Genomic DNA, 10091 nt, shown 5'->3' with positions numbered 1-10091 from the left:
GTATTTTTCTCTTCTTTTTCCTGTTTGCATTAAATGTATGCTTTTGGACGTAAACGTTGAGCTGCATCGTTATGCGATGAAATAGCGTAAAAGCGGACTTAAGTTTCTAAGTTCGTTACTGCGCGTGTGTGTGTGTTCATCAAATGTGCGAGACAGAATGCATGAAAGTTTTAAATGAAAATTGCAAATGATACGCCGACGAAGTTCTCGTACGCAGTATAAGAATAAATTTCTTTTAGCGTTCTTCCAGGCTTTTTAGTCATTTGTACTTTTTCTGCATCTTTAATTAAAGATTACAGGAGAAGAACAAGATAAGTGAAATTTCCTACCTTTCACAGGGAAGCCGTTCTAAAATCCAATAGCTTAACCAATCAATCTTATACTATCGAAATTGTCTTTTTATTTGGCTTTAGTACTAAACATATGTTCCTCAGAAAATGAAGAAAAATGTGCTCATCATGTTTTGTTCCTGTGTTATTCTATTAATAAGAAATACAAACGAAATGACATTTAGGTGTACGAATCAGACCGTACAGATACAATTCTCCAGGTTGTAACCGGTGGTGATTGGGAAACATTTTTTTTTCAATATTCTCATTCTCTTTGTGTGTAACCAATGAGAGAGAAGTCTCAGGCCGCGAAAACTCATCCGTTGTGGCACTTCGATTTTTCCCCGACCCCGTGATAACTTTTTCCCGCAAACCATACGGAAATATCCGCCGCGAACGCGTGGCAAGCCACGAGGTGAATGACAGTTGCGGACAGTTCGTACACAAGCACGTTCCACTGACCCTGGGTTGAAACGATTCGAACGAGCTCGGAAACAACCGACCCTTGCTTGCACGTGCTCTCTCTCCCGTGGACTTTCTGTACTTTTGGTCGACGCTGTTCCCCGACTAGAACTGTCCGAAGAAAGCCGCACACCGTTCACGGAGATATTAGGATAAGTTTCATTCATACAAACTTTGGAACAAATCTCGACCTTCGGAAACCGTGACGGTGCGAAGTCTACGAGCGGCGTTCGGACTCAAGCAAACTGAATTTAATTTCCATTAAACTCGCAAGTTTATTATATGGATGAAGAATTTCTTCTGGTTTAATGAGTTTAAATGTCTTGATAAAATTTTGCTCTTTTGATAATAAATTGTAAGGTCGTGATTTCTCATTAGTTTCGTTGTGCTTCGTGATATACAAGATTTAGCCTATGATATACTCAACGAGAACAAAGTTAGATCTATATGAAAGGGCGCATAGAGGGAAATTTCAATTTTTGTTGATCTTTTAATTTTCATGTTATTTGTTAGCTATGATAGTTGGAAAGAGAACAACTTGTTACATTCCAAGATATATATAAATCTTTTAAAACTAGATGAACAGATTATTGAATGTAAAAATTGCTTATCATATTTTTCTCTTTGATGGTCACATGTGACATTAGCTCAAAATCGAGGAAGAAAACAAGATTGTAAATAGGATAGTTTTGGTAATATGGCTCTAATTACTGAATTTTAGGATTGTTCCTTTATTTGTTAAAGATAAGATATAATTGTGCAAAGAAATAAGATTGCGAATAGGATAGTATAAAGACCATAACTCAGAACATCAAGAGACCCGAACACAAAGGGAAACTTTCGAAAATATCGGCGAAAAGTTTGGAAAGTATCGCGACTGTTCGTGGATTGTTCGCAGCTGTTCCTAAGTGGACTCGGAAGCTTCGGAGTTCATGGCACACAGAAACAAGTTGGATCTGCGGAAAGGCACGAAGGGAAGGCCAGAAGAGCAAGTTCGTGGTTGGCTGGAGCGGGGTGGCATGAGGAGGTAGATGAGAACGAAGCACGGAGGGAGAAGCCACGTACGAAAGAGAGAGGGAGAATAGGTCGATACGGTAAACTATTGTCTGGTGGGTGAAGTGTTCACGAGAACTGGGCGGAAGACAGCTTTGCGCTGGTTACGTGCATTCTCTGCTTCGCATGAAACGCGAAGATATGACATGCTCGTCACCGCAACGATGTTCAAGCGCGTCCAAGAAACCCCGCACCTCCATCTACGCCCGCGTAACCTTTTGCGCCTGGTCCCTCGATCGATACTGGTGCACGAATCGAATCGTTCTACGCGTTATTACCGACCGAGAATACGCTACAATATTGTCCGTGATTTAATTCGTTTTGTCTTCTATTTTCTCTAAAGGGCTTTTTCTCATGATTTAATTATCCCATTTTATTGATCGTTAAATCTCAGTAACGTCCTATATACGTATTTTTGTAAAAATTGGTGCTGCTTTGCGAGAATAGAAGTGGAATAAAAATTGGTTTTTAAAATGGAAACGTGATATTTCTACGCAGTACTATTGCAGATGTTTTGAATGAAGATTTGATATTTACCTGAAGAGTGGTTAACAGCGAAAAACAGTTTCATTTCTTCTAATAAATTAAATCGACGCACTTAAAATTAGTATCGTTTATCCTACACTTTTAATTTATTGAAAGAATTTGTTCTATTTTTCCAAAGTCCAGTTTTAAGTCTTTTAAATAATATATCAAATCAGAATACTAGCTACTTATATAGATATTTTGTTGTGTTTAATAATCAATGAAATTTCCGTATTTGTTCCCTAATAAGGAAACAATTAGATCGCCCCTACTTAATTTATGAAGGTTCGATAGTGTGCAACGACGCCCTCTACAATCGAATCGTTTGGCGGGAGTATCGAAGAAATTGCGATAATCGCAGTACAAAATTCGTTATGAAACTAGTAAGTCGAAGTAGAGTGAAGTAGTGAATTTTCGTGAAGTGTGAATGCGAATTTTCGAGAATTTCGTCTCTGATCTGCAGATTTGTGCAAGTATGCTACGTACACAAAGGCAGTTTGGCGTGCAGCAGTGCGCAACAATCCTACATCGAAGTGTGTTTGCCGATTGTCATCGGGGGATGGAGAGGTAAACACAATTCCACCCTACCACCTTGTTCTATTCGCTACGTGTACAATCTATACATATCTGTGTGTTCGTCTAGGTACATTGGCAGCAACGCTGATGTGGGTTTCGATCGTGAAACCACTGACTAAATATGGAATAAACCTGATATTATATGGGTTTTCGTATTTCGCGTTCTGAAATATCGATCTCAAAAGAGACTGGATTATTTCTTACGATCTGTGCTACTCATATTTATATGTGGAACATATTTAACTCAATCATCGAGAACAATAAAAGTGGACTTGGCACCTTACGGAACATCGCGTCACATGTTCTGTAATACCGACCATTCAGAGGTTTTATTACGCCCTCTACAATTTATAACGTTGGGTAGAGTGTAATTAGTCCGTTTATCCATATATTTAAACGAAATTTTAGTTAGTGGGTAATTAAATAAACTTCTTCTAATTGGATTGATTTTTTCTGAACTTGAATTACTACTATGAACGAGAAATCGTAAGTAATAAAGAGAGCCAGTAAGCTCGTATTATATGGATTTCAGTTATATGAACTACTTGTCCTGCAGCAGGTTCAAATAAACGGAATGTCGGAATACTTTATGCTCAATACAAACACGAAAATGAGTAAAATTAAAGATATTGGTAATGTACTGTGGTTATCGGTGGACAAAATAAATGTAACATGAAATACTTTCTTGTATCCCACAATTTAAAAGTTTGTATGTAGTTATGAAATCGTACATTATTATTGTAGAGAAAATAAAGAATTCTACGCATCTATAATACGCGTTCATAATACGCGATTGCACAGATTGAATTAACGGTAGATTAAAATAGTAATTTTGTACTTGGTAGAAGATGCTTCAGTGCTGTGTACTTTGTGTGTAATAAGACCATATGAAACTAACCTTTATGCCGACCACCGATAATTAACATTCGAATTAAATGCGGAAGTTAACCAATAACTTCATGCTTTACGAAGAAAAAATTTATTACGACTGAATCTTCTACTGAATGTGATATTGTAAATCTTCGTTCTAATCTCTTATGTAAATTTGAATCTATTAATGAAACGATCTGATGATTTTTGAAAACGTACATGCATAATTAGAAGGATGGTATTATAATTATACTCTTTTCTATGGAATTTGTGTATATAATATTGAAATAGTAAAATATGAGATAGTAAGGTTATGTCGAGTAAAAATAATCAGTAGGGAAAACAGAGTAGAAATGATTTTGTGAGGCAGAACTTTCTGCGTCTACCATTACCGAACTGGTTAAACAGGTTATCAGTTTATAGCCACCGTAAAGACATTTTAAATTTCGCGGCACATATGCATTCCGCGCCATTATCTTTTTTGTCTCATTTTAGTCGTTTCGCTGAGTTCACAGCACCGCGCAGAGGATATGTTCGAGGTAAATATATAAGTCGAAAGTATTCTTATCACTTCTATTTTTTACATAAATTTTTCCGAGTATTTTTATATTTTGTGTAAGAGATCTTTATTTAGAATAATTATTTAGAGGTCATAAAAGTGTTATTAATACTTACTAGTCAATGCTTCAGTTATCATCATTATGAGCATGAGATCGTCGGTTTTTATTATTAAATAGAACAATGGAAATATGCATTTTATGCATCAAATCAAAAGCAAGCACGTTTCAATAGGTTTCGAGTTTCAAATCGTTTTATTTTAAACTTCAAATAAAAATTTAGACGTTTTAAATAAAAAATGTCAAATATTATAATTTCTAAAGGGAGAAACACGTTTACTTGCTTGAATTCTGTCAATAACGAATTCATTCGTAGTAGATATTTTATTTCCAAGTTAGGAACTGAAATGCCCATATAATAAAAAATATTTGTATCGTAATAATAATTATTATTAAATTGCGAAACGAGGGTTACGCTAAAAAGTCACTGCTAAGTATACAAAATGAAGAAAAACTCGCAAAAGAAAAACAAAAAACGAACATAGACTTTCTTTTTTTCATTTTTTTTTTTTTTTTGAATATTAATCGTTCTCTAATTTCTGCTCTGTATTCGCATTCATACATTCTTATCTCATCGTACGTCTTTGATGTCTCTCTCATTTGCTTTTTTTTTTTCTTGTTTCTCCCTCTCACATACATACGTACATTCTTTCAAGTTTCTTCTCTCTTTATCGCTCACGCACTATAATTCGAGATTAAAACATCCACGGTAACAAAACAAAAAGAAATTACATAAAATCTCCCCTATGGAATTTTGCACTTCTTTCCTTTCATTTAAACTTTCTTCTACATTCTTATAGTCTTTCTAGTTGATAAAGGGCTCGTTAAAAGCACATACAAACGACCGTTGTTATCGTTCGATTTTGAAAGTCATTATCTAAGCAGTTTTATGGCACGTATTCTCGTACAAGCCCTTCCTTTTACTTTTCTTTCTTTTTTTTTTTACTCTCTGTTCCGAGAAAAAGAAAATTTTTTCCTCTTCTTCATACCACTTCTTCCAATTCGTTTAGCCATTGTTAAATGAATTTCGCGGAATTATATCGTAATCGCAACAATAACGGATCTGCTTTTGATATATACATACACTCTGAAATCAGAAGTCTTTTTACCTTCGAAATACGGTTTATCAGACTTGGACGTGAAGAAGGTCTGTCTTAGATCGTATTTCTTTCGGAATACGTCAACGATCTTTGTCGATTCCCGACGGTTTTCCTTCGTAAAAGCTCAAAAAAGAAAAAAAAAACAAGAACTTTTTCTTACAAATACCTTGCAACATAGCACCATTAGAACAAGAGAAGCGTTTCAAGGCAAATCTAATAAAAAGATTATTTGTTATATAAAAAAAATAATTCGTGCTCCTTTTATGCTACGATGATAATAGAATCAATTGAAGTAAAAAAAGAAAAGAAAAGAAAAATGATTTCTACTTTTCGGCGCGTCGGGCGTAGCTTGAAGACCTTTCAAAAAACCGCGATCGTAAGTTCCAACAACGCTCACCATTTCACTCTTGTTTCGTAAAAGAACTTCCAAACATGAACAACTTATAATTGAAAGACATCGATATAGAAATCTGATTTTGCTAGAATGGTCAGGCGAGGACCTTTTACACTCTTGTACGTTTTAGGGGTACGAATGTTTTTTTTAACATTATCTGATATTTTATTTTTGTTTTTTTTTCCTTTATCAGAGTATCCTAAAACGAACAAATTCTATTAATATGTCTACATTTAACATGGATATACCATCGGTACTTTTTTTCTTTTCTTCAGAACTTTGGTGGCCCGCGATGTTCGATCGCTTTCGGCAGCGATCACGCGTATTTTAATCAGTCAATTATGCGATGGTGCTCCTTAATTGGAATTTAAAATAAAAGATTCGCATGCTTCTTTTTCCTTTTTCTCTCTGATTTGTTATTTTTCACGAGCAATCTCTCTGTCAATAAAAAATGAAAACATTTCCTTCTTTTATCTACGCTTTCGTTTCGTTATAGTTCAATGTACAAGAGATTTTCTAGAAGTATTCTGCAAAATATTGCGTTGCACCCTAATAAGAATATATTTATATATATGCAGCGATACGACTATCGTTGGCCACACAAATAAGACAGCCTGTACATTTACTAAATCTTAACGCACTTACGTAATATTGAAAGATATAATGCAGGGAATTTATCTAGCTTAACGAATACGTGATTATATACAATATATACATATCTCGTTGCTATAACATCGCTTGCGTGCACTTATTTCTTAGAACTGACTACAGATTAGTGTTGTGTATGGTGATAGTGTGTACGTGTCAATACAATGAAAATTGTCTAAACTTACACAGTAGAATAGGGTTCTCGCGATCGTTACTACGTAAGATTTGTCGTTATACAATAAACAATTATACATTCTGGCGATCCGTCGGTTAAAGATCTCGCATATACACATATATGTATATATATATATGTATATATATGTGATATACATGTATATGTATTTATATATATTTCTTTATTTATTTATATATTTATTTAGTTATCACATCGCACGTTCGAAATTAAGAAATTTGGACTCATAATGGAGAATTGAATTAATCTCCTGAAAAAATTTGCATTTTCGCGGAAAGATATAAAAAAAAGAACGTAAAATAGTCATTGAATTTCTTAATTGATTATTCCTAGCATTTGACCGTTACGGATGTACATTTAAACTTCGTGAAGAATGAATGTTGAAAGAATTGTTTTATCGGATGAAAAACAGTCAACAGCATTCATTCATTTCTAATATTGAGTTCAGTATTTTTCTTTCTTCTTAATCCTTTTTTTTTTTTTTGCTTTTTTCTTCTTTCCCTTTAATCGTTATCACAGTGTTTTAGTACGTTTTTCTTAATTAATATCGAATATCCTCTCGAATATATATAAAAATTAAAATAAGACCGAAACATCGTTTCATCGATTTCCATTTACAATGAAGTTATCTCGTTATTATTGTTACATATAAAAAATTATTACCTAATTTATTGCATGATATATGCATGTACACACTTATTTCACTGTATGCACCTATTTTTCGTTTATGGTTTAAACTTCGTTTGATCTCCTCTTTTTTTATTTTTTACGTTCGACCGACACTGTATTATTCTTCCTATATCGTTACAATTGAACATTTAGAACGTTATTCAAAACGACAGTGTATTTTTAAATGATCGTCGGTAAATGCTTAAACGATAACGTAAATACACATTCTTCTATCGCGATTTAAGTTTATTCGCTGAATGTCTTTATTATTTATTGACAATTACGAGGAAATTCCTCATCGAGTAATTTCAGTGAAAATAGAATTCGAAGCGAGGAATCCGACGGATCTTTGTCTCTAGAAATGAAACCGATATTCGTTACACATCGGAAACCCTAGATGAGATCCCATTGTCTACTTAGACGTTGGAGCAGCTGGCTGATGCTGCCCCGCCATCCCCAGTCTTGGTTGCGAGGAAGCAAGTAATTCTTTGTAGTACGCACTAAATTCCGGCGGTAAAAACGACGTGGCAGCCGTGGGCGGAATCGGCGGGGGAAATAAACCATTATAGAATGCGGAATAGTACATGGGATCTAAAATCGGTAGGAACTTGCCGGGCGTGTTTGGCAGTTGTGGAAAGAAAGCTGGATTGTTTTGCGGTACCGTAGGTACATAACCAGAAGGTATACTCGGAACACTGTGTCGTCTTCCAGCTTCGGTTTGCCTCGGTTCCTGTGGCTGGTGTTGTTGTTGTTGCTGTTGTTGTTGAGCGATTAACGATTTATCGCCCTCGCTGATTCGACGCTGTTGCTGTTGATGTTGTTGATGCATATGTTGGTGTTGGTGATGATGCTGATGTTGAAGTGAATGCTGCTGATGCTTATGCTGATGCTGCTCCTTACCACCGCTCATTTCTACGTTTTTTCTCCTATCGATCGTATTCTGTTGCTGAATCGTTGCCATTCTAGGATAATTTCCACTATTCAGATGATTTAGATTAGGTACATTCGGTATAACAGGATGATTCGGCTTCCTAGGTGTGTACGGTGAAACTGGTTCACTCCTCGTCGTGTACTTGCCATTCAGGTGTTGCCTTCTTTGCACAGGTATCGCGCTATTTCTAGATGGACTCGATACTCGAACATGCGTCGGTGTACTTAAGTGATTATTTTTTTGTTTAGGGTTTACGATCGTAATTTCTAAGTTATTCGAAGCCATCGTTCGACTGTCCAGTACGTTCTGGTAACCAGGGAAGGTACTTCGTTTCGAACAATCTGTTGGTTTCTCTTTAATCGACGAGTTCCTCATCTCCAAGTTTAATGGATTAGGCCTCGGCACTACAGGTACTTTCACTATTTCTAAGCTCGGCCTCGGAAACACCGGCTTGTTCGATTTTTGTGTTAAGTCGAGGACCCCGCTGTACACAGGGTCGTTATTATTGTGTATCTGATGCGGCTGCAAACGATGCAGCGTGGGACGATACTTTGGAGGGATAGGAATCTCTTTCGGATCTCCGTAAACCATTTTTTCGTTGTGTGCGAATATCGACTTTGACTGTGTCACCTTGGGCGGAAATATCCTACCGTTAGGAACAATTGGCGGTACGAAACGATGATTTGCTTGATGCAACCCTGACGACGCTGGTGGGGGGACATTAGCATTCGCGTACAATTGTAGCAACGCGGCGTTATTAGAAGTACCAAGATTTATTACGCGGCTGTTCACCATATTATTATTATTCATCATAATATTATTATTGTTATTGTGATGAGCGGGATGTTGCTTGGTCGGCGCTTGTAACCGTGCTTGGTGATGATGATGTTGATGTTCTTGAGGAGACGATAACATATGCCCTATGTCCGGCGTTACGGTGACGGAAATCAACTTAGGAATGGAATTAGGTGTGACTGGAAGAGGATACGATATTGGCGGCTTTTCTTCGGATTTCATTGTTGCTGGCGCGGGAGGATTGCTTTGAATCACGCTGGGTCGCGTATCCAAGTCAACGGCAGTAACTTCAAGACCACCCTCGCGAAGTATTTCCAATTTACGTTTCTTAAAACTGGGAATGATTATCTTATCCCTACTCGTGTCACTCTCCGTTTCCAGGTCAATCACTTCTGGTGATCTAGGAGGCACTATCGTCTTCTCCGCGAAAATTGACTTCTCGCCGAACAACGGTATGTTCTCCTTACCCTGAGCCAACAGGGTGGTTTGTTTAGGATCTAGTTTGATTTCTTTCATATCTTTCTCCGGTGGTGGTGTTAATGTTACCACCGTAGAAGCATTCGTTACCACTGTAGTTACCGGAAGACCCGGCGGTGAACACGACGGTGGAACTTGTTGCGATATCAGAGGACTGTTGAGCTGCCTCTCTAATACACTTTGACTTCCAGTACCATTCGTGGGTGTCGTAGAAGGTGTACTACTCGGCGTTGAAATTGACGTATTAGAAGAAGGTGGTGGACTTGGTAGTTGGCTTGTTTGCTGGCTGGGCGATGGCGTACTATTGGCAATCATAGTATTTAACGATTTCAAGCGTTCTTGTTTCACTCGTACGCTACGGAGAGACGATGTCTTGCCAGTCTCCGTCTTCGGTTTTTCGCTCGAAAGGAACGGCTGTAAAAATAAATTTAATTATCATATCGCTCGTATTA

The 10091-nt window shown here is 36.8% G+C and overlaps 1 protein-coding gene and 1 long non-coding RNA gene across 3 annotated transcripts in view; one reads left to right on the top strand and one right to left on the bottom strand.

Annotated features, from left to right (window-relative positions):
* Positions 1 to 2706: 2706 nt before the first annotated feature.
* Positions 2707 to 3625, top strand: LOC117162643 (uncharacterized). The gene is made up of 3 exons (XR_013059923.1): positions 2707 to 2936; positions 3013 to 3431; positions 3502 to 3625. It is a non-coding gene; the product is annotated as an uncharacterized LOC117162643 (long non-coding RNA).
* A 1291-nt stretch (positions 3626 to 4916) lies between these two features.
* The window catches only part of LOC117162576 (uncharacterized), a 173102-nt gene continuing 167927 nt past the window's right edge, over positions 4917 to 10091 (bottom strand). For both annotated transcript variants that reach the window (XM_033344425.2, XM_076623806.1), the window contains exon 7: positions 4917 to 10053. In XM_033344425.2, the coding sequence (XP_033200316.1) occupies positions 7849 to 10053 (2205 nt within the window). In that variant the 3' untranslated portion in view covers positions 4917 to 7848. The remainder of the gene's footprint in view (positions 10054 to 10091) is intronic.

Source organism: Bombus vancouverensis, chromosome 13 (genome assembly GCF_051014615.1).
Source record: "Bombus vancouverensis nearcticus chromosome 13, iyBomVanc1_principal, whole genome shotgun sequence".
Taxonomy (NCBI): domain Eukaryota; kingdom Metazoa; phylum Arthropoda; class Insecta; order Hymenoptera; family Apidae; genus Bombus; species Bombus vancouverensis.
This window is presented reverse-complemented; position numbering and strand designations above follow the sequence as displayed.